The sequence below is a fragment of the Hyla sarda genome, chromosome 7, assembly GCF_029499605.1.
Source record: "Hyla sarda isolate aHylSar1 chromosome 7, aHylSar1.hap1, whole genome shotgun sequence".
NCBI lineage: Eukaryota > Metazoa > Chordata > Amphibia > Anura > Hylidae > Hyla > Hyla sarda.
In genome coordinates, this window is record NC_079195.1 from 184042626 (window position 1) to 184068618 (window position 25993).

Genomic DNA, 25993 nt, shown 5'->3' on the forward strand with positions numbered 1-25993 from the left:
AAATTTCAGCAAATTTTGGATGCTAACTTGATGCCATCTGTGAAAAAGCTGAAGTTAAAGAGAGGATGGCTTCTACAAATGGATAATGATCCTAAACACACCTAGAAATCCACTGGGGATTACATCAAGAGGCGTAAACTGAAGATTTTGCCATGGCTTTCACAATCTCCTGACCTCAACATAATTGAAAATCTATGGATAGACCTTAAAAGACCAATGCGTGACAGACAGCCTAGAAATCTCAAAGAACTGGAAGACTTTTGTAAGGAAAAATGGGCAAAGATACCTCAAACAAGAATTGAAAGATTCTTGGCTGGCTACAAAACGCGTTTACAAGCTGTGATACTTGCCAAAGGGGGCAGTACAAGATATTAACTCTGCAGGGTGCCCAAACTTTTGCAAACACCATTTTTTTGTTTTCTGTTATTTTGAAAGTGTAAATGATGGAAATAAAATCTAACTTTTGTTGACATATTATAAGAATGTCTGATCTGTAATTCGATGCCTTTTGGAGATTTTTCCATCTTTCCTTGGCTTCTTTATGCACATTAATACAAATTTTTACCTGGGGTGCCCAAACTTTTGATCCTCACTGTAACTGTTTATAGCTGTGTGTGACAGTCAGATTCTAATGATTACAGGGTCTGGAGTCTTTACAGAATCTGACCATCACATACAGCTTTCCCAGGCTCCATATCTGGTTAGTACAGCAACCACATGGATAGGTAGTCACCATTGCTAGCATCAGCACCATTGTAGGGACTATTATATGAGTTGTCAAGTGTGTCTGTGCATAAGGGGATACAAATATAAGCAGAAATACCATTCAGGAGCATGGACAAGCTAAGTCAGACATTCTCACCTAGTTTTCCTATGCTCCTAAATGCATAGATACACCTAAATTACTGGCAGCCACGTTGGTTACAGTACTAAACATATGTGCCATTTAGGAGCCTGGAAAAGCTGGGGCTTCTGGTACCTCTATAACAAGACATTAGGCATCTTTTAGAATGTTTGTGGGAGCAGGCGGAAATGGACGTGGACATACATGTTATGGGAGCGGGGCGGGAGTGGAACATACACGTTGCAGGAGCAGATGGAAATGGTCAGAAATTTATCGGGAGTGTGAAGTAGTAGGATTAAGAATACAATATGGGTAGGTTCTACTATGGTCAGCCACAGCATTTACTGTATGTATTTATTTATAACTCAATGGATATCCTTGCATTAACCAGAATGCTAAATATTTCTCACTGGTATACATTGAGATATAAGATAGATAGATAGATAGATAGATATGAGATAGATAGATAGATATGAGATAGATAGATATGAGATAGATAGATATGAGATAGATAGATAGATAGATAGATAGATATGAGATAGATAGATATGAGATAGATAGATAGATATTAGATAGATAGATAGATAGATAGATAGATAGGAGATAGATAGATAGATATGAGATAGATAGATAGGAGATAGATAGATATTAGATAGATAGATAGATAGATAGATAGATAGGAGATAGATAGATAGATATGAGATAGATAGATAGGAGATAGATAGATAGATAGATATGAGATTGAGATAGATAGATAGATAGATAGATAGATATGGGGATAACAGATCTCTAACAATGCTAAATAGTTACATGTTTTTATGTTGAAAATGTTACAAAACCACTACAGTTTTAATAACATAAATTTATTCTTTATAGGCTGGCGGGTCCTTTGTCCTTGCAATTCTTTTGATCACCAATCTTCTGCTGTTTTCTGTGTCCATTTCTGTTTCGGTGTTTGGATGTCAGGCTCTGTGTCACTCACCTAGTAATGCTTCTCAGGTAAGACGGATCAGATGTTCTTTTTACACAACACAAGGCACACTGTAAAGAATAATACAAAAAAATATAACATGAAAATTCAATGATGACAGAACAAAATGATAATGATAATAAATCCTTAGTTGACTTTAAATCTTTAAAGGGGTACTCCGGCCCCAAGACATCTTATCCCCTATCCAAAGGATAGGGGATAAGATGTCTGATCGCGGGGGTCCCACCGCTGGGGACCCCCACAATCTAGCATGCAGCACCTCCTGTAAGCACTGCAGGAAGCGCCGGAGGTTCTCAGTGTTATGCCTCCCAACCACGGGGACGGAGTATTGTGACGTCACGACTCCACCCCCGTGTGATGTCACGCCCCGCCCCCCTCAATGCAAATCTATGGGAGAGGGCATGACGGTCATCACATAACCTAGTTACAGTAGTGAACTGCTGTGCTGGCATATAACAGATGACAATGTAGAACAATTAATCATAAGTGTGCATGATTTGGGCAAAAAAAAACAGTGCTTCTCTGTAACGCATTAGAAAATCTTCTGTTTAACAATGTAATTTTATTGCTCTTTCAGATATTTTTGGTACAAAATGACACTGTGATTGCAGCACCTCCACCACCGTATGGGGTTATAGATATCAAAAGCCCTACTGTGGAATAATTCTATGTGATGGAACTATGAGAGGAGACTGTGATTATTCTATATACCATCTTAACCACACCATTACCAGGCTCAAGCATATGGATCAAAGATTGTATATCAGATCATACTTTTTATACTTTTTAAAATTCTACTGTTCTATATGATTAAAATGTAACAATAAATGTATATTGACCAAAGATTTGTTTTTGAAATATAAAGAGTAGAACTTTAAGGAACACTTCAGAAAACACATATGAGCTATTTTCTGGCATGTATTAATGAAAAAATGTATCTGTAAAATCAGGGAAAATTTGTGTCCGTTTTTTTTAAGCCAATGTAAGTCTATAGGAAAGTGGCTATCTGCATATAAAAAGGTAATATTTTTAGCATCTGCAAAAATAAGTGACATGTGACATGTGGATTCCTTTTTTTTTTTTTTTTTTTTTTTTTAAATGCAACCGCTTTTTTCATTGCTCACACGTTTTTTTCCCCACATGTGCTAATCATAAAAAAAGGCGCCTGTTTTTAAAGGGGTACTCCGGTGAAAACCTTTTTTCTTTTAAATCAACTGGTGGCAGAAAGTTAAACATATTTGTAAATTACTTCTATTATCCTTCCTGTACTTATTAGCTGCTGAATACTACAGAGGAAATTCTTTTCTTTTTGGAATGCTCTCTGATGACATCATGACCACAGTTCTCTCTGCTGACATTATAATAATAATAACGCTTTATTTATAGTTGTCCTTAGTGGGATTTGAATCAAAGTCCCCAGCACTGCAAGGCAGCAGTGCTAACCACTGAGCCACCATGCAGTCCTTAGCATACATCTGCTATGCACGGTTGCTAAAATGGACAGAGATGTCAGCAGAGAGCTTGTCTTTATAATGAAGTGGGTGTGGTTAAAGGGGTACTCCGGCCCTAAGACATCTTATCCCCCATCTTAGTCCCTATCCCGCAATCTTGCATTCGGCACCCACCTCTTTGAGCTGCGCGCCGCGTTGCCAGCTCACAAACTGCCGGGTGCCAACCACGGGGCCGGAGTATCGTGACGTGACGATACTCCGGCCCCGTGGTCGGCACCCGGTAGTATGTGAGCTGGCAGAGTGGGGTGCAGCTCAAAGAGGTGGGTGCCGAATGCAAGTATGCGGGAGTCCCCAGCTGCGGGACCCCCACGGTCCTTTGGATAGGGGATAAGATGTCTTAGGGCCGGAGTACCCCTTTAATTGGGCAGGGGGGGGAGGGGCAGGTATATGCAAGGAAGAAAACGGCATATGCCTGGCTGGTTCTTTGAGGAATTGAATGTTAAAGGTGAACTCCGGTACATAAAGAAAACATGTTTGATTGCAAGGGGTTCGGACACTGGCACCCCTCTGCAATCCCCTGCCCGATGCCCCAGCTCTCCTCATGCACTCTGTGCAAGGAGACTGTCGACCACCTCACAAAGCTGTGGTCGACACGTCTCCATGGGTGGGAACAAATGTAGTCATCGCTAGTAGCAAAAGTGAACATACCATAGTGTCAGCCCATGCAGCTGCTATGTGGCCCTTTTCCACCCTGGTTGGTTTTCTTCCTTGGGTGCAGAAATCCAGGGAACTGCATTGTCAGCACATTAAAGGAGGTGGTATTGACCAATGGTTTGCTGAAAACAATAAGAAATAAATAAGAGATCTGTCCTGGACCACGTCATTATAGGAGGCGCATATCGATATTTGCTTTGGGGCCCCCTTTCTTCTATTTACGCCACTGACTAGTAGACTAGATTTGGTGCAATAACCTTAAATAACCCCCTGTCCTGACAACTATGGATGCTGCAATATATAGTTAGCGGCTTGTATTTTCTTCATGTTTTTCAGAATTCCATTGTTAAGTTAAAGGGGTACTCCCACCCTAGACATCTTATCCCCTATCCAATTGAGGGGATGGGGCGTGACGTCACACGGGGGCAGAGTCCTGACGTCACAGACTTCCGTTCCCATGGTCGCGACCGAGACCCTCCTGCGCTTCCCGACAAGAAACAGGTGGGTGCCGCATGCAACATTGCGGGGGTCCCCAGTGGCGGAACCCCCGCGGTCAGACATCTTATACCCTATCCTTTGGATAGAGGATGAGATGTCTAGGGTGGGAGTACCCATTTAAGATGAAAATAAAGCTGGTTTCAGCCAATTAACCCCTCAAGGACACAAGGTTTTTTCAGTTTTGCACTTTTGTTTTTTTTCTTCCTCACCTTCAAAAAATCAGAATGTTTTCAATTTAACTATTGTTATAAAAAAAATCAGAACACTTTCAATTTTCCACCTATAGAGCTATATGAGGGCTTCTCATTTGCGCCACCAATTGTACTTTGTAATGACATTAATCATTTTACCAGAAAATCTAATATGAAACAAAAAAAACGTATTTGTAGTCTATACGCAGCGCACTTTTCAAAAAAAAATGACACCTTATCTTTATTCTATAGGTCCATACTCAAACTATATACCGTATATACTCGAGTATAAGCCGAGTTTTTCAGCACGATTTTTCGTGCTGAAAACACCCCCCTCGGCTTATACTCGAGTGAACTCCCCCACCCGCAGTGGTCTTCAACCTGCGGACCTCCAGAGGTTTCAAAACTACAACTCCCAGCAAGCCCGGGCAGCCATCGGCTGTCCGGGCTTGCTGGGAGTTGTAGTTTTGAAACCTCCGGAGGTCCGCAGGTTGAAGACCACTGCGGCCTTCAACATCATCCAGCCCCCTCTCACCCCCTTTAGTTCTGAGTACTCACCTCCGCTCGGCGCTGGTCCGGTCCTGCAGGGCTGTCCGGAGAGGAGGTGGTCCGGTGGGATAGTGGTTCCGGGCTGCTATCTTCACCGGGGGCGCCTCTTCTAAGCGCTTCGGGCCCGGCCTCAGAATAGTCACGTTGCCGTGACAACGACGCAGAGGTGCGTTCATTGCCAACGTACTTCTGCGTCATTGTCAAGGCAACGCCTCTATTCCGGGCCGGAAGCGCGGAGAAGAGGCGCCCCCGGTGAAGATAGCAGCCCGGACCACCTCCTCACCGGACCACCTCCTCACCGGACAGCCCTGCAGGACCGGACCAGCGCCGAGCGGAGGTGAGTACTCAGAACTAAAGGGGGTGAGAGGGGGGCTGGATGATGTTGAAGGCCGCAGTGGTCTTCAACCTGCGGACCTCCGGAGGTTTCAAAACTACAACTCCCAGCAAGCCCGGACAGCCGATGGCTGCCCGGGCTTGCTGGGAGTTGTAGTTTTGAAACCTCTGGAGGTCCGCAGGTTGAAGACCACTGAGGGCGAATGATGAGAAGAGGATGATGAAGGGGGGGTGTGGGGATGATGAAGGGGGGTGGGGATGATGAAGGGGGGGGGGGTGGGATGATTACAAGGGGATGATGAAGGGGGGATGTGTGGGATGATAAGGGGATGATGAAGGGGGGATGTGTGGGATGATGAAGGGGGGTGGGGATGATGAAGGGGAGGGGGTGTGGGATGATAAGGGGATGATGAAGGGGGGATGTGCGGGATGATGAAGGGGGGTGGGGATGATGAAGGGGAGGGGGTGTGGGATGATATGGGGATGATGAAGTGGGGATGTGCGGGATGATAAGGGGATGATGAAGGGGGGATGTGTGGGATGATAAGGGGATGATGAAGGGGGGATGTGCGGGATGATAAGGGGATGATGAAGGGGGGATGTGTGGGATGATGACAAGGGGATGATGAAGGGGGATGTGTGGGATGATAAGGGGATGATGAAGGGGGGATGTGTGGGATGATGACAAGGGGATGATGATGAGGATGTTAATGACGGGTCTGGATGATGACAGGGGGGGATGAGGTATTTCCCACCCTAGGCTTATACTCGAGTCAATAACTTTTCCTGGGATTTTGGGTTGAAATTAGGGGTCTCGGCTTATACTCGGGTCGGCTTATACTCGAGTATATACGGAAGGTTTTATTTTGTTTTACTTCTTTTTTAAAAAAAATTATAACTTTTTGTACAAAAATTTGTATGCTTAAAATTGTCCTCTTCTGACCGCTATAACTTTTATTTTTCCATATACAGGGATGTGTAAGGGTTCTTTTTTGGGGCTGTGATCTTTAATTTTTGTTTTGATGGGATTATTTGATCATGTTTTATACATTATACAATGTATACAAAGTGATCAAAAACACGCAATTCTGGACTTTGGTATTTTTTTACGTGTATATATATGTATGTAATGTTTTCCTTTTAATACTTTTTTTTATTGTACTTTATATATTCATCCTGGTCTAGTTTGTCTCTCATATAGGTACGATCTATTTACCCATCCCACATCCAACCAGTAGTGTTGCAATGGGGGTGGGGTGCGGACTGCAGCGGATGACACCCACAAATCGGGTGACACCACGAAGCGGGAAGTAATCTCACACTGGTGTCACCCCATCCACCCTTCATTTCCTATATACAGTAGTGTTTCCCAAGTAATGTGCATGCAGCAGTTGCAAAACTACAACTCCCAGCATGCAAATGCTGTCTAGGCATACTGGGAGTTGTAGTTTTGTAATAAATGTTGGCACCCTGCTTGGGAAATACTGAAATACACTAAGCGATCTCGGCCTGCTCACTCAGCTCCTCCCCCTGCATGTCACATGATGTCACATGGAGGCCTGCTGGGGTCAGAGGGAAGACACCTGAGAGCAGGAGAACAAATGATTAACACAGGGCTGTCAGGTTACATAGGTAAATGTATAAATACTGTGCCCTGGCCTCTGACATCACTACTGTGACATCACTGTGTGTATTATCCCTATACTGTGACATCACTGTGTATTATCCCTGTACTGTGACATCACTGTGTGTATTATCCTTGTACTGTGACATCACTGTGTATTATCCTTGTACTGTGACATCACTGTGTATTATCCCTGTACTGTGACAGTACAGGGATAATACACACAGTAATGTCACAGTAAAAGGATATGTGGTCTCCCGGTACAAGACCTGGTCCTGTCCCTGTCTAAAGTCCCCTTAGCAGTGGCATCTCCAGCTTTCATATTTAGGGGGGGCACATGGGGGGCCAGTGACAAAAGTGGGGGGGGGGCAATTTTAAAACGTGTGTGCGTGTATGTATATATATATATATATATATATATATATATATATATATAAAAATATATGCACAATATGATTTTTTTTCCGTTTTTGCCATAGATTTTTGGGTAAATGACTGATGTCATTATAAAGTAGAATTGGTGGCGCAAAAAATAAGCCATCATATGGATTTTTAGGTGCAAAATTGAAAGGGTTATGATTTTTAAAAGGTGAGGAGGAAAAAACAAAAGTGCAAAAACGGAAAAACGCTCGGTCCTTAAGGTGTTAAAACTTTTGGACACTACCATCAACTTTGATAGCGGCATCTAAAGGGTTAATGTCGGACATCAGCCTCATTGGTGATGTCTGGCATTAGCCGAGGGTTCTAGCTAATGATTTATACAACACAGTGGGAGCAGGCACTGTGCGTACACATACGCCTTGTGTCCTTAGGGCTCATTTACACAGATGGATCCCCAGCATATTTTACACTGCGGATCCCCCAACAATGGACCCTACAGTGCTGCCTCCATCTGTACCTGCTCATAACCGCAATCCTCCACTACGTGCAGACATGCTGTGATGTGTATACTCGCACACATCGTGGCTGCTCTCGGCCCAGCTCAGAGAGCAGGAGGAGTGGCCATGATGTGTGCGAGTATACACATCAAAGCGTGTCTGCTCGTAGTGGCGAATTGCCGTTATGAGCAGCACACATGGAGGCAGCACTGTAGGGTCCATTGTCGGGGGATCTGCAGCATAAAATACACTGTGGATTCACCCCTGAATGAGCCCTTAGGGTACGTTCACATGTACATGATCTGCTGTATATTTTCTGCAGCTGATTTTGCTACTTATTGAAGCTAATGGGTTGCAAAATCAGCTGCACAAAATATGCAGCAGATCCTGTACATGTGAATGTACCCTTGAGGGGTTAATGATAAACTAGCAGTGTGTTCACATGTTGTCCTTCCAGAGGGGTCACTTTTCCTCCTCCAGTGTCCACAGGTCTCCAACAGGTCACATTACCAGAACAATTTATGGAAAAATCGCGGCAAAAATTGCGCTGTTTTACAAAAAATCGCGGCAAAAGCGCTTAATTTTTGCCACGATTTTTCCCAAAAAATATCGTGATAATGTGGCCTGTTGGTGACCTGTGGACACTGGAGGAGGGAAAGTGACCCCTCTGGACTGCTACCATACACATTACTCAGCCCCGGGTTATACTGCTGATCAGGGGGGAGAGAGGCAGGACACGGGACATCACTCACCTCACATGAAGTGGCCGCTCTGCTGTGTGACCTGTCAGCTCTCGGCACGTCCTCTCCTGTGCTGGGGGCGGAGCCATCAATGTATCGGGACATCCCTATTTATTTTAAATTGGGGGGGCCCAAGGGGGGCACTGCCTGATCTAGGGGGGGCCATGGCCCCCTCTGGCCCCCCCTAGCGACGCCACTGCCCCTTAGCCATAGTCCCTTCACAAAGGGTTTTCCTGCAGGGCTTTGCGGTGATGATGAAGGGGGGTGTGGGATGATGACAGGGGGATGATGACAGGCGGTGATGATGAAGGGGGGGTGGGATGATGACAGGCGGTGATGATGAAGGGGGGTGGGATGATGACAGGTGGTGATGAGGAAGGGGGGTGTGGGATGATGACAGGGGGATGATGACAGGCGGTGATGATGAAGGGGAGTGTGGGATGATGACAGGGGGATGATGACAGGCGGTGATGATGAAGGGGGGGGTGGGATGATGACAGGGGGATGATGACAGGCGGGGATGATGAAGGGGGGATGATGAAGGGGAGATGACAGGGTGATGATGATGAGGGTGTTAATGACGGGGGTCTGGATGATGACAGGGGGGATGATGTCAATAACTTTTCCTGGGTTTTTGGGGTGAAATTAGGGGCCTCGGCTTATATTCGGGTCGGCTTATACTCGAGTATATACGGTAAGTACATATCACATGATGGCAATAAAGGCAGATCAAGGCTATCCAAGTGATTTAATCTAGACAAATATAAAATGCACAGAAATGATACAGTTTTGTAGTTCGCATCCCAGGATCTTAGATGAAAAATGTAGATGGAAGTTTCAGATGTTCTGGCGGATGGATTGGCTTTGTTGACCCATAAAGCCTGTAAGCTTGAGGCCTACATCTTGGAAAATGTTCCAGCCACAGCCAGAGGTGAAAAAAGAAAAAGAGACCCTCAACAATGACCAGCAAAGTATTTTATCTAAAAGAAGCCCCTCCCAGATTCTATCTATTTATTTCCTATCCATAAAACACCTCCTAGAAGCAGTCAGGCAGGTATATAACAAAAGACAGGATGTTATATTGAAAAGATGGCATTTAACTCTGAGAAGCTTATGGGAATAAAAATACAAATATAGCAAATAAAATGTATGTCATATTCATATCCATAACATACACAGTGATGTCACAGTACAGGAATAATACACACAGTGATATCACAGTAAGGGAATAATACACACAGTGATATCACAGTACAGGGATAATACACATAGTGATATCACAGTACAGGGATAATATACACAGTAATGTCACAGTACAGGGATAATACACACAGTGATGTCACAGTACAGGGATAATACACACAGTGATGTCACAGTACATGGGAACATGGATAAGGCAAGTATGGTTGTTGATTTTTATATGTTTGGGCCACTATGACCATTTAGGTGGCACAGGGGGCATTATTACAACTAGGGAGACACAGAACTGTGGCATTATAATTATATGTGGGGGAACCGGGCAGGGGTATTATTACATGTGGGGGGCACTGGACAGGGGCGTTAATGTTATGTTGGGGCACAGGACATGGGTTTTATTACATGCGGGACAAAAGGACGGGGATTAGAGCAGTGTGTTTCAGTATATTCAGAGGGCGCAGTGTGTGGTAGTTTTATATCCAGAGGGTACAGTGTGTGGTAGCATTAAATTCAGAGTGTACATTGTGTGGCAGTATTATATTCAGAGAGTGCAGTGTGTGACATTATTAAATTCAGAAGAGAGAGGGAGAAAAAGCAGAAGCGGCACTGATAGTGTGGTTATTCAGAGAACATGGGATGCAAGTTAGGATTTTGGTAGATTATGCTCACCTTTATGTGTTGTGTGGGCAGGCACAACTCTCTTTAGTGCTTGCAAAAGTATTACAGTGTCGGGAGGCAGCCGGCCGTCGGTCCCACTGAGGCAGCGGTGCAGATGCAGGAGGGAACAGCTAGAGAGAAGGCTGCCTGGCAGGGCTAACTTTTGGAACAGGGGGAAAATCCTGTTTATTGGCTCAAAGGGCGCATTCCCGGAGACTTCAGATATGTAAATCAAAGCCGTCTTTATTGGGTTAAGAATGGCAGTTTACAGCATGGACAACGCGTTTTAAAGGTTATACTAATAATGTTACAATGTGGTTACACAGAGCAATATAAGAAACAGCCAGTAGATGGCAGCAGATGTTAATGGTTTTAAGTGATGTAAGATGCATGTAAATGAAACAGTTAAGATGCTGTTGGTACCTGCGTATCTATTAAGACTTTCGAGTAAGGTAGAATGTTTTCATGTGGGAGAAATGTTGCAGGTTAATTGGTTGATGTGGTGTTTCAGTTTTCTGTTGATATTATTAACACCATAGGTAATGTTATATTTTTTGCACACATATCTATGTCTATATATATATATATATATATATGTATATATATATATATATATATACGAATTCCAATAATTAGCGGATGAGGGTGTGGGGAATATCCAGGTGGGGGGATGCATGGATAGTCAGCAGATGAGAGGTGGGAAGGATAATGGATTGAAGGTGATGGTGTCGTAGGAGTGGCGGGTTTGGTGTTATAAGAGGCGGGGGGGGGGGGGGGAGGGTTTAGATGAGTTCAGTGCCTTTGTTAAGTCCATGGGGCTGAAGAGTACCCAGTTTGAATATCCAGTATATCTCTCTTCTTGTCAGGGTTTGGGTTCTGTTGGAGATATGATGGGAAACATGGTCAATCGGGCAGATTGTAATTGGGTGGGGAGGGGGGGGGATCAGGATGTTTTTCAGTACAATGCAGTGTTTCACAACCTTTTTCGGGTCAGGGCACACCTCGGAAAAAAAAATTTCCTCGGGGCACCGCTACCGAGGTTGACAAGCAAGAAAAAAAAAAAAAGGAAAAAACGATAAAAAACGCAATGCACTATATCTATTTATGCAGTTTAAAGTGCTGCTTTATACAGCAACTCACCAATGACGTCTTCTCTATTTGCATTGTTGCCTTCTCTTCTCCATCTGGTCTGGGCCATCATCACAATTTCTTCCACACACAATTCTTCCCCTTTAAACCTGCAAAACAAATCTATTAGGCGCCAAACTTTTTTTTCTTTTTTTTACATGGGTGACAGAGGAGTGTAGAATAGTGGACATGGGTGACAGAGGGGTGGACATGGGTGACAGAGGGGTTTAGATGGGTGTAGAGGAGCGTACATGGGTGACGGAGGGGTGGACATGGGTGACAGAGGGGTTTAGAGGGGTGTAGAGGAGCGTACATGGGTGACAGGGGTATAGAGGAGCGTACATGGGTGACAGGGGTATAGAGGAGCGTACATGGGTGACAGATGGGTGTAGAGGAGCGTACATGGGTGACAGATGGGTGTAGAGGAGCGTACATGGGTGACAGATGGGTGTAGAGGAGCGTACATGGGTGACAGAGGGGTGTAGAGGAGCGTACATGGGTGACAGGGGGGTATAGAGGAGTGTCCATGGGTGACAGATGGATGTACATGGGTGACAGAGGGGTGTAGAGGAGTGTACATGGGTGACAGATGGGTGTGCATGGGTGACAGAGGGGGGGGGGGGTGACAGATGGGTGTACATGGGTGACAGAGGGGTATAGAGGACTGTACATGAGTGACAGAGGGGTATAGAGGAGTGTACATGGGTGACAGATGGGTGTACATGGGTGACAGAGGGGTGTAGAGGAGTGTACATGGGTGACAGATGGGTGTACATGGGTGACAGAGGGGTGTAGAGGAGTGTACATGGCTGACAGGGGTGTAGAGGAGCATACATGGGTGAAAGGGGTGTAGAGGAATGTACAAAGGGGTGTATATGAGCGTACATGGGTGACAGGGGTGTAGAGGAGTGGACAGATGGGTGTAGAGGAGTGTACATGAGTGACAGAGGGGTGTAGAGGAGTGTACATGAGGGACAGAGGGGTATAGAGGAGTGTACATGAGTGACAGAGGGGTATAGAGGAGTGTACATGAGTGACAGAGGGGTATAGAGGAGTGTACATGGGTGACTGCTGGGTGTACATGGGTGACAGAGGGGTGTAAAGGAGTGTACATGGGTGACAGAGGGGTGTAGAGGAGTGTACATGGGTGACAGAGGGGTATAGAGGGTTGTACATGGGTGACAGAGGGGTGTAGAGGAGTGTACATGGGTGACAAAGGGGTATAGAGGAGTGTACATGGGTGACAGGGGGTGCAGAAGAGTGTACATGGGTGACAGGGGTGTAGAGGAGCATACATGGGTGAAAGGGGTGTAGAGGAGCGTACATGGGTGACAGGGGTGTAGAGGAGTGTACAGAGTGATGTTGAGGAGTGTACAAAGGGGTGTGGAGGAGTGTAGATGGGTAACAGGGGTGTAGAGTAGTGTACATGTGTGGCAAATGGGTGTAGAGGAGTGTACATGGGTGACAGAGGGGTATAGAGGAGTGTACATGGGTGACAGAGGGGTATAGAGGAGTGTACATGGGTGACAGAGGGTGTAGAGGAGTATACATGGGTGAAAGGGGTGTAGAGGAATGTACAAAGGGGTGTATAGGAGCGTACATGGGTGACAGGGGTGTAGAGGAGTGGACAGATGGGTGTAGAGGAGTGTACATGAGTGACAGAGGGGTGTAGAGGAGTGTACATGGGTGACAGAGGGGTATAGAGGAGTGCACATGTGTGACAGATGGGTGTAGAGGAGTGTACATGGGTGACAGATGGGTGTACATGGGTGACAGAGGGGTGTAGAGGAGTGTACATGGTTGACACAGGGGTGTAGAGGAGTGTACATGGGTGACAGAGGGGTGTAGAGGAGTGTACATGGGTGACAGAGGGGTGTAGATGAGTGTACATGGGTGACAGAGGGGTGTAGATGAGTGTACATGGGTGACAGAGGGGTATAGAGGAGTGTACATGGGTGACAGATGGGTGTACATGGGTGGCAGAGGGGTGTAGAGGAGTGTACATGGGTAGCAGAGGGGTGTAAAGGAGTGTACATGGGTGACAGAGGGGTGTAAAGGAGTGTACATGGGTGACAGAGGGGTATAGAGGAGTGTACATGGGTGACAGATGGGTGTACATGGGTGACAGAGGGGTGTAAAGGAGTGTACATGGGTGACAGAGGGGTGTAGAGGAGTGTACATGGGTGACAGAGGGGTATAGAGGGTTGTACATGGGTGACAGAGGGGTGTAGAGGAGTGTACATGGGTGACAGAGGGGTATAGAGGAGTGTACATGGATGACAGAGGGGTATAGAGGCGTGTACATGGGTGACATGGATGTAGAGGAGCGTACATGGGTGACAGGGGTGTAGAGGAGTGTACAGAGGGGTGTAGGGAGGTGTACAAGGGTGATAGATGGGTGTAGAAGAGTGAACATGGGTGACGGGGGCATAGGGGTGACAGAGGGGTGGACAGGGGGTGGACATGGGTGACAGGAGGGTGGACAGGGGGTCAGAGGGGTGGACAAGGGGGTAAAAGAGGGACAGGAGTGACAGAGGGGTGGACTGGGGTAACAAAGGGACAGATGGGTGAACAGGAGGGTGGACATAGGTGACAGAGTAGACAACGGGGGTAGACAGGGGGGTAAACATGAGTGACAGGGATGGACAGGGGAGTGGACAAGGCAGACGTGGATGACAGGAGGGTGGACATGGGTGAGAGGGGGGGGTGGACATGGGTGACGGGGATGATAGGTGGGGGGACATGTGTTAGTGCGGGTGGACATGAGTGATGGGGGGTGGACATGGGTGACAGGAAGGTGAACATGGGTGACATGGGTGACTGGGGGGATGGACATGGGTGACAGGGAAGGGTGGACATGGGTGACAGGGAAGGGTGGACATGGGTTACAGGGAAGGGTGGACATGGGTGACAGGGAAGGGTGGACATGGGTGACAAGGATGTGGTCAGAGGGGTGGACAATGGAGGGTGAACATGGGTAACAGGGATGGGCAGGGGTGACAGAGGGTTGGATGGGGGTGGACATGGATGACAGGAGAGTGGACATGGGAGACGGGGTCAGAGGGGTGGACAAGGGTGACAAAGGGACAGATGGGTGAACAGGAGGGTGGACATGGGTGACAGGGTAGACTTCGGGGGTAGACGGGGGGGGGGGTAAACATGAGTGACAGGGTTGGACAGGGGAGTGGACAAGGCAGACATGGATGACAGGAGGGTGGACATGGGTGAGAGGGGAGGTGGACATGGGTGACGGGGATGACAGGTGGGGGGACATGTGTGAGAGGGGGTGGATATGAGTGACGGGGGGGGTGGACATGAGTGACAGGGAGGGTGGACATGGGTGACAGGGAGGGTGGACATGGGTGACAGGGAGGGTGGACATGGGTGACAGGGAGGGTGGACATGGGTGACAGGGGGGGGTGGACATGGGTGACAGGGAAGGGTGGACATGGGTGACAGGGAAGGGTGGACATGGGTGACAAGGATGTGGTCAGAGGGGTGGACAATGGAGGGTGAACATGGGTGACAGGGATGGGCAGGGGTGACAGAGGGTTGGATGGGGGTGGACATGGATGACAGGAGAGTGGACATGGGAGACAGGGGGTCAGAGGGGTGGACAAGGGTGACAAAGGGACAGATGGGTGAACAGGAGGGTGGACATGGGTGACAGGGTAGACTACGGGGGTAGACGGGGGGGGGTAAACATGAGTGACAGGGTTGGACAGGGGAGTGGACAAGGCAGACATGGATGACAGGAGGGTGGACATGGGTGAGAGGGGAGGTGGAAATGGGTGACGGGAATGACAGGTGGGGGGACATGTGTGAGAGGGGGTGGACATGAGTGACGGGGGGGTGGACATGAGTGACAGGGAGGGTGGACATGGGTGACAGGGAGGGTGGACATGGGTGACAGGGAGGGTGGACATGGGTGACAGGGAGGGTGGACATGGGTGACAGGGAGGGTGGACATGGGTGACAGGGGGGGGTGGACATGGGTGACAGGGGGGTTGGACATGGGTGACAGGGGGGGGTGGACATGGGTGACAGGGGGGGTGGACATGGGTGACAGGGGGGGTGGACATGGGTGACAGGGGGGGGGTGGACATGGGTGACAGGGGGGTGGACATGGGTGACAGGGGGGGGTGGACATGGGTGAAAGGGGGGGTGGACATGGGTGAAAGGGGGGGGTGGACATGGGTGACAGGGGGGGTGGACATGGGTGACAGGGGGGGTGGACATTGGTGACAGGGGGTCAGAGGGGTGGACATGGGGTTAAAAGAGGGACAGGAGTGACAGAGAGGGGTGGACTGGGGTGACAAAGGGACAAATGGGTGAACAGGAGGGTGGACATGGGTGACAGGGTAGACTACGGAGGTAGACGGGGGTAAACATGAGTGACAGGGATGGACAGGGGGTGGACAAGGCAGACATGGATGACAGGAGGGTGGAAATGGGTGAGAGGGGAGGTGGACATGGGTGACTGGGATGATAGGTGGGGGGGACATGTGTGAGAGGGGGTGGACATGGGTGACATGAAGGTGAACATGGGTGACAGGGAGGGTGGACATGGGTGACAGGGAGGGTGGACATGGGTGATAGGGAGGGTGGACATGGGTGACAGGGTAGACTGGGGAGTGGACAAGGCAGACATGGATGACAGGAGGGTGGAAATGGGTGACGGGGATGATAGGTGGGGGGACATGTGTGAGAGGGGGTGGACATGAGTGACGGGGAGGGTGGACATGGGTGACAGGGGGGGTGTGGACATGGGTGACAGGGGGAGGGTGGACATGGGTGACAGGGGGAGGGTGGACATGGGTGACAGGGGGAGGGTGGACATGGGTGACAGGGGGAGGGTGGACATGGGTGACAGGGGGAGGGTGGACATGGGTGACAGGGGGAGGGTTGACATGGGTGACAGGGGGAGGGTGGACATGGGTGACGGGGAGGGTGGACATGGGTGACAGGGGGAGGGTGGACATGGGTGACAGGGGGAGGGTGGACATGGGTGACAGGGGGAGGGTGGACATGGGTGACAGGGGGAGGGTGGACATGGGTGACAGGGGGAGGGTGGACATGGGTGACAGGGGGAGGTGGACATGGGTGACAGGGGGAGGTGGACATGGGTGACAGGGGGAGGTGGACATGGGTGACAGGGTGGGATTACATGGGGACAGGGGGAGGGTGGACATGGGGGACAGGGGGAGGGTGGACATGGGGGACAGGGGGAGGGTGGACATGGGGGACAGGGGGGGTGGACATGGGTGACAGGGGGAGGTGGACATGGGTGACAGGGGGAGGTGGACATGGGTGACAGGGTGGGATTACATGGGGACAGGGGGAGGGTGGACATGGGGGACAGGGGGAGGGTGGACATGGGGGACAGGGGGGGGTGGACATGGGTGACAGGGGGAGGTGGACATGGGTGACAGGGGGAGGTGGACATGGGTGACAGGGGGAGGTGGACATGGTGACAGGGTGGGATTACATGGTGACAGGGTGGGATTACATGGTGACAGGGTGGGATTACATGGGTGACAGGGTGGGATTACATGGCTGACAGGGGGGGGGGGAGGGTGATAGAGATGGACAGGGAGGTGTACAAGGCGGACATGGCTGACAGGGGGAGGCAGACATGGCTGACAGGGGGGGACAGAGGGTGGACCTGGGTGACGGTGGGGGGTTTAGACAGGGTTGAGAAGGTGAACAGAGGGGTGGAAAGGGTACGGTACCTTAAGCAAGCCGGCCCGCGCAGCTTGCAGTTCCACAGCAGGCACGGGAGTCCGGCGCAGGTGCAGCTTGTTCCGCCCCAGGCAGGGACCCATTTTCGGCTCCCTGCGCCGTAAGGGAGAGGGGGACGGAGGGAGACGGAGGGTGAAGGAGGGGGACACAGGGAACAGAGGAGGAATGAGGGGGAACACGGGGGACGCGGGAGACGGAGGGGAACACAGGAGACGGGAGGAGATGCAGGGGGACGCTGTGCGCGCAGTGTGCACGCAGACTTCCCTTCCCCCCTGCGCCGTTAGAGCGGGGCGGGACATTTAAAAAAAAAATTATAATAAAAAATAAAAAAATCACGGCAAAATCCCGCGGCACCACGGGCAGTGCTGAACGGCACTCACGTGTGCCGCGGCACCGCGGTTGGGAATCACTGGTACAATGTCTAGAGAGACTGTGCAGAAGGAATTTCCGTTTGATATTATTTCTATGGTGGTTTAGTCGGAAGTGTGAGTGGTCCTGCCGACATATTGTTTGCACAGATGCATGTGATGACATAGATGACAAAGCTGGATTTGCATTTGAGATAATGTTTGATGGGGAAACTTTGACCTGTCGCGAGGTTGTTGAATTGTTCTTTTTGTGTGATATGCCATGACAGCATAGGCATCTTTTTTTGCCACATCTGTATGAACCTTTGACGGTAGTGGATGTTACTGAGATTTTCTGTAGTTTTCTGCTGTGGTGTCTTAGCCTGCTCGGCGCAATCACACTTCTGAGGTTAGGGGCTCTGCGGTAGGTGATTTTGGTTTTGTTTTCAGAATGGGGTCGGTCAGCAGTATATACCAATGTTTTTCCAGTATATTGTGGACCTGGTTGTGGGCCGTTTTGTATTTGGTGATGAAATTGTGGTTGCTATTTTCTTTTTTTGTGTCATCAGTCTAATTTCTGTCTGTTTTGGTTTTTATGCAATCTTCTTTGGTTAAGTTCTTGGTTTTATTGAATGCTTCTTTGAGTAATGGCTCTGGGTATCCTTTCTCTTTAAAGCGGTAATACAGTATTTTGGCTTGGTTGTAAAAGTTGCTTTGTTCAGTAAAGTTTTTTCTGATTCTTTTGTACTGACTGTATGGTATGTTCTTTCTCCATTTTTTGTGGTTACCGCTGTTGAAGGGTAAATAGCTGTTAGAGTCAACCTGTTTGAAGTCTGTAATGGTCTTTATTTTGCCATCTTAATGTTGAAGTTCTAATTCCAGGAATTCATTTTTTTGTGATGAATGGTTTGAGGTGAGGCTGATTCCCCAGTCGTTGATGTTGATGGTGTGGATGAATTCGTCGATGAGTTCTGGGGGTCCATTCCATAGTAGGAACAAGTCATCTATGTATCTACAGTAGATTATTGCATGTTGTTTGAAGATGTTTTGAGAGGTGATGTATTGTTCTTCGAATGCCCCCATGACCAGATTTGCATAAGACGGCACCTGGATGCCCATTGCTGTGCCCAGCGTTTGGTGGTAGGTGGCATATTTAAAGAAGTTATTTGTGAGAGTTAGTTCTAGGCAGTCCACCAGAAATAGTTTTTGGTGAGGGGGTATAGTGGGGCCTTTTTCAAGTGTGGATTTTATGCAGTTTTGGCTGATGTCATGACGGATATTCGAGTATAGGGGGTTACATCCATGGTAATGAAAATGTAGATGTCTTGCCATTGAATGGGTTTCAGGATTATAATGATGTTGGCTGAACTATTTAGGTAACTGGGGAGTGCTTGTGCATAATCCTAAAGAATTAGATCCAAATAGTGTGAGGTGTGACTATTGATTCGGGATATTGTGGGTCTTCCTGGGGGTACTTCTGTATTCTTGTGGATTATGGGCAAATGGTAATAGTACGGGGTGGATGGATTGGTAACCTGTAAGAATTTTCTTTCGTTTTTGGTTGTGATGTTTTGTTCTAATGCTTCATCCAGGAGCCGTAAGATTTTGTTCTATATTGCTGGAAAAGGATTTTCTGTTATTATCCTGTAGTAGTCGGTGTTGCCAAGGATATTAAGGGCTTCTTGGTGGTAGTTGTTGTAGTCCTGGATGACAATTCCTCGACCTTTGTCGGCCGGACGTATCACAATGTCTTCATTATTCTTTAGTTCTTTTAGAGCACGTTGCTCTGTTGGGGTGAGATAGCCTTCTTTTTTATTTCAGGGTTCTGTATCTTTAGGGAGGTTTCTTAGTTCCTCTGCCACAATGTTGTAAAAGACTTTCATGTGGTGACCGTGACTATGTGTGGGGTAGAATTGCGATTTTTTTTATTTTTTTTATCAGGGGGTGTTTTCCCTCCAGTGAGGTAAAGTCAGATCTGGTATTTGGGATGTTCTGGCTAGGTAAAGAGAAGTGCCTCAGGAGGGTAAATTTTCTAGTGAACTGATGTAGGTCCGAGAATAGAGCAAAATCATCGGGATTGTTCCTAGGACAGAATGATAGTCCCTTTTGGAGCAGGCTGGTCTCATAGGGGGTCAGTTTATGAGATGAGAGGTTAAAGATTCTCACAGATTCTTCTTTCCTTAAACCCTGTTTTCTCTTTGATTCTCTGTTGTTTATTGTTCTTTTGCTCTCCCATCTTCCTCCTCTTTGTTTTTTTCTTTTTCTGGGTGTTAGGGGGAGGAAGAAATACTCAATTTTCTTCCCGATATGTATGTTCGCACCTACTCCTAAAAAATTGACACACACTCCTTTCTATCTCAATTGACCCAGCTCCATATTTGGTCCTCTCATTAACGCACTAACCCAGATATGCCAATCATCGTTAAATAATACAACCATGTCAAAGTTTATTCACCATCCCCAGGATTCAAACCCCTATTGGGGTATCCCATGCAAGCTACTACCATGCACCCTACTGCTCAGCATTTGTACTCAGCCACAGATTATACATAGGCTCTAACCAGCCTATTGATTGCAATGGGGAAATCAGTGATGTTAAAAATACCATGCAGTGAACCACAAGCTGAACGGCACCATGAGGAGAGCCACTGGGCCAAGTGACGTCACCACTGACCCTCTGTATATATAGTGTGAATTATGTACAACATGCAACTGGACCTGAAGAAGGTATAACCTTTGAAACGCGTTGTCCATGCTGTAAACTGCCATTCTTAACCCAGTAAAGACGGCTTTGATTTACAAATCTGAAGTCTCCGGGAGTGTGCCCTTTGAGCCAATAAATCGTATTTTCCCCCTGGTCCAGAAGTCAGCCCTGCCAGGCTGCCTTCTCTCGTGCTGTACCCTCCTGCATTATTAAATTCAGAGGGTACAGTGTATGGCAGGTTTATTTTCAGAGGGCATATTATCTGGCAGTATTATATCGAGAGGTTACAGTGTCTGGCAGTATTATATTCAGAGGGCACAATATCTGGCAGTATTATATTCAGAGGGTACAGTGTCTGGCACAGGTACAATAATTATTGTTTTCATATAGAGGATCAGAATGGATATAGAGAGGATCCAATACCATTTGGGAGTCAACTTCTGCAGAGGGAAGATTTAGCTGGAACAAGTCCCGGCGGTCTGTACCAGCTGAATCAGACAAAGAAAAGACTATAGAGAAGATGTCACCAGTAGTCACCGATATTATTCTGTATTCTTCTCATTATGTCCCTTCAGTGCTGGAGTAAAGATGGGAGAAACATCAACCCCCAGCATCCCCTTACCACTGCTTAGGTCATATTGGGAGCTGTAGTGTCAGATTTTTTTTTGCGCTTTCCCCTTACTTGGCAATTGGTATATTTAATTATTATACTGGAAATAATTTTCACTACACTGCACTACACCACTGGAGTCCGTCATAACAGGCTAAAAAATTACTCGGGGGGAGGGAGTGTATGGGGTGACTGCATTCAACACCACTGCATTCAACTATTAGATGGATGATACACTGAGGACTGAGATATAATTTTTTGTTTGATATCACTTTTCTTACACTTGTAAGGGGAGGGTTAACCTGATGTTTTGTAATGTGAGCTGCACCCTTTTTCTTTTTTCTGATTTGTTAATATGGGAAATTCTTTGTGTTGGCGAGCCCATCTAACCGGTGACCCCATGATCTAATCTCTTCCGGAAATGTCACAATAGATAAATATTGTGAACCTACTCAAAAAGATGTTGCGACACTTTTAATAATTGATTTACTTATCTCCGTTGTACAGTACGTGGAGTAGATAACACAATTATAATAGATGGAAAAGAGCAGATATCATACAGTAAGGCTGACACTGCATCTGGAAGGACGTGGTTAGGTGAGTAGACTCTAATGTTACAATAGACTAAACATAGGTGAGCATTCATTTATTATGTAGGAAATGAGTAAATAACAGGGTTAGACTAGACCAGTGTTTCTCAACCAGGGTGCATCCAGCTGTTGCAAAACTACAACTCCCAGCATGCCCGGACAGCCAAAGGCTGTCCGGGCATGCTGGGAGTTGTAGCTTTGCAACAGCTGGAGGCACCCTGATTGAGAAACACTGGACTAGACGAAGGGAAGCCGTGTTATAGGTTTTTGCCATTCAGAATCAGAACCGAGGGATTAGTCATACAAAGCATATTCAATGGAAAATGCCTTGTTAATGTATTTATGGAGATAGAATGCTTGCTTGCTTGGTGTATAAAAAAAAAAAAAAACATTTTCTTCATAGGTGATTATAGAATAGTTTTCTTTATAGTAGAGCAATGTCCCACATGGACAAAAAAAATGGAAATAAAGTAAGGTACCATTGACCCATGCATGAGGTTGGGGGTATTACGAGAAGACTAATATAATACATTTATGGTATATAGCTGATATTTTGTGGAAACAAAATGTCATATCATATACTGTATGTTTGGTTCTAACATCTGTTAATGGGGTACTCCGATGAAAAACTTTTTTTTTTTTTTTTTTAAATCAACTGGTGCCAGAAAGTTAAACAGATTTGTAAATTACTTCTATTAAAAAATCTTAATCCTTCCTGTACTTATTAGCTGCTGAATACTACAGTGGAAATTCTTTTCCGTTTGAAACACAGAGCTGTCTGCTGACATCATGAGCACAGTGCTCTCTGCTGACACCTCTGTCCATTTTAGGAACTGTCCAGAGTAAAAGGAAAGCCCCATAGCAAACATGTGCTGTTCCGGACAGTTCCTAAAATGGACAGAGATGTCAGCAGAGAGCACTGTGCTCATGATGTCAGCAGAGAGCTCTGTGTTTCAAAAAGAAAATAATTTCCACTGTAGTATTCAGCAGCTAATAAGTTCAGGAAGGATTAAGATTTTATAATAGAAGTCATTTACAAATCTGTTTAACTTTCTGGCACCAGTTGATAAAAAAAAAAAAAAAAAAAGTTATATTTTTACAGTTTGGACATTTACGCACACGCAGATACCAAATATATTTATTACAATAATTTACGCTATTTTAGTAAAATGGGGAAACAAGGTGATTTCAATTTTTATTGGGGGAGGGGCTTTTTCACTTTTTTTTTTAACATTTGTTTTTCACTTTTTATGTCCCTATAGGGGACTATTTATTGCTATCTTTAGATTGCTAATATTGCTAATACTAATGCATAGGCATAGCACTGATCAGAATTATCGGCAATCTATATCCCCCGTCTGCCATTTCATTACACCTTTGCCTTTTCACTACCCCCCCCCCCCTCTGCCATTTCTTTACACCCCCCTCTCTGCCATTTAATTACAACCCCCCCCCCCTTTGCCATTTGATTACACCCCCTTCTCTGCCATTTCATTACACCCCCTCTATGCCATTTCATTACATCAATCTCGGACAGCAAAGTGTCGCCCCTGAAAAGTGCCGCCTGGGACCATGGCCCCACCAGGTCCCATGGTAGGGCCGGCCCTGATCCCCATTGTAAAGCATAATGCACACTGTTTGTAAAAGAGCAGTAGGAAACAGTAGACTGAGAAACTGGAGATATGCCCTTCAGCAAGGACTAGAAATTTCCTTATTGAGTTCCACAGTACTGATATTACTCACAAAGCCAGGGGCAAAACTAGAATCCATTGGGCCCTATAGTATTGCTTGCCCAAACCTTGTTTAGAATAAGTAGAACTATAGTCATGCAAACAGCAGCAGAAATACAATACTTTAAAGGAAAACTGTAGTGGTACATAACTTATCCCTTATCCGAAGTATAGGGGATAAGTTATAGATCGCGGGCGGTCCAACCACTGGGACCCCTATAATCTCCTGTACAGAGCCCTGACAGTCTGCATGAAGGGACCGTTTTGTTCCCGCATGAATCGACATGAATCGGCAGCTGCCATGTACCTCTATGGGATATATGGGGGGGGGGGGGGGGGCTTTTTGGCCGCCGTGTCATGCTGGGGATGGACACACACCCTTCCTGCGCACTGCCAGGGCCCAGTACAGGAGATCGCAGGGGGCCCCAGCGGTCAGATGCCCTGCAATTTATAACTTAAGTTATATACCACTACAGTACTTGAATCACTTATCTGGGTGGTCCCCAGGAACTTCTCCCCACCCACCAGCCTTGATTGATGGATCTCTTTCTATTTGCAAGCAGGGAAATAAATATCATTCAAGGCTTTAAGGGCAGGAGGGACTGTCCCAATGACTCGTGGTTCAGGCAGCATGAAAGTGATGACAGCCTCCCTTTACATTTTACTGGTTTCATTTTTTTCTCTTCGCCTTTTAAACTCTATTACTCCATCTACGTGATATGTTATTTCTATTTTGTTTAAATTTTTTTATGAAAAATGGTAAATTGGGGTCATTTACACTTTGAGTATAGAGGAGGTTCATTTATATTTGTAAAACTTGTATTCAATTTTTTTAACATTTTTTTAAACATTTTTAGATATATTAGTTTTCCTTGGAGTGTTTCTTAAGGGTGCAAATTTCCACAGTTACTTAAAATTACATGTAACTATAAACCTAGATGGTTATCCTAGGGGAACAGTTATAACTGATCTGTCATCAGGAAAAAGTTCAGAGATTGCACATACATGATTGAAATATAAATCTTAGTCATACACTTGCATGATATAATATTGCTTTCATTTACTGTAAGGGCAATGGGCAAGTGTTCGGCCCTTGGTTACATGCTAGTATGCCATTTCCTGAATAGTGTCTGAATTAAAAAGTATATTCAGAGTACAGGAATACAGATGAGTCCACAAATTGGAAGATGATATCATTGCATCTATCTGTTCTTTACCAGAAACTAGCTTATTTTTTCTGAATTACAGTCTGCCAATGAAGAGAGAGAGAGAGAGATGATAGATTTAGACAGATTTAGTTGTGGGGTGGTTTCACACGCAGTACTCGGACGTGACGAAGAAGGGGGATCCCTTTGAAGCGCATTGTCCTATATAGATGAATAAAAGAACATATTATTCATATATATTGTGTTATTCTTTGGTGAAGCACTAAAGCCACAAATCAGAATTTTGAGAAAAAAGGATCCCAGCCTGGAGACCCTCATCTGTACCTGCTTATCCTGTATCCTGCACCGTTTTTTAACGGTACTGACGGCCAGCAGCTCCCAGACTTTCACAAAAACATTTTACAGTGTTGAGCCTGTTAGCGCAACATAATAATGTGAGCATTTTCATCACTCCACCATATGACATCCTTGTGTATCTAAAATAATGACACTATATAGCGCCATCTCTGCCCTTTGCCCTTTCTTTTCATATACTTCTATTTTTACATTATAAATAACATATATAATTTATATAACTAATAATTATTCATCCTTCTGTTTCCCTAGTGATTTTTTGGGAATGTTTTCACAATCGAACAACAGTAACACGAGTGAGACTACATGCCACAATCCTCCACCATATAATGAAATTTCACCTTCACCAATCTGGACTATCTCTCTAGCCCCATCTAATCAAGCATGGGATGACAATGCCTTACCACCTGCGTATCATACCCTTAGCAATGTGCCACTTGTGAATGTTCCTTTACCAGCTTCTCAGTTTAATAGTCCACCTACCAATGAACAATGGTCTATGATGACACCAAGGCCTACCTATACAAACCCTTCAACGACTCAAGCAACTGCTGTCCACAGTCAACAATTCAGTATAGAAACACCAGCACCTAGCCATAATAACAATTCAACATCCTCATGGAGTAATTATGATGATCATTCCCAGAATTTAGGGATAATACCAGAGACTCAAGGGACAACTTTATCTGTCCTTGAGAAAAGATTTCGGAGAAGAAAAATGAACATTATCGGGGTGAGTAAAGAATCAAATCCAAATAGTTCTAACATAAGGAATCATAAAAAAGGATACACCATATGACAAATTCCTAGAAAAGAAAAAAAGAATGATAGAAAACTTAGAGAATTCATATGATAAAATTCAGGTTGCCTGCAGCCATCACTAGGCGTAGTTTACTGCACACATAGTTGATTTGCTATTACAAATTTGCACCATATTTATTTTGTATTTCAGACA

General features: G+C 46.1%; 2 protein-coding genes across 2 annotated transcripts in view; both read left to right on the forward strand.

Annotated features, from left to right (window-relative positions):
* LOC130282864 (membrane-spanning 4-domains subfamily A member 4A-like) overlaps positions 1–2747 on the forward strand; it is a 60727-nt gene extending 57980 nt beyond the window's left edge. Inside the window, exons 7-8 of the mRNA XM_056531743.1 lie at positions 1721–1843; positions 2413–2747. Of these exons, the coding sequence (XP_056387718.1) occupies positions 1721–1843; positions 2413–2499 (210 nt within the window). The 3' untranslated portion in view covers positions 2500–2747. The remainder of the gene's footprint in view (positions 1–1720; positions 1844–2412) is intronic.
* An 18855-nt stretch (positions 2748–21602) lies between these two features.
* Positions 21603–25993, forward strand: part of LOC130282863 (uncharacterized) — a 30292-nt gene continuing 25901 nt past the window's right edge. Inside the window, exons 1-2 of the mRNA XM_056531742.1 lie at positions 21603–21795; positions 25291–25771. Coding sequence (XP_056387717.1) covers positions 25304–25771 — 468 coding nt within the window. The 5' untranslated portion in view covers positions 21603–21795; positions 25291–25303. The remainder of the gene's footprint in view (positions 21796–25290; positions 25772–25993) is intronic.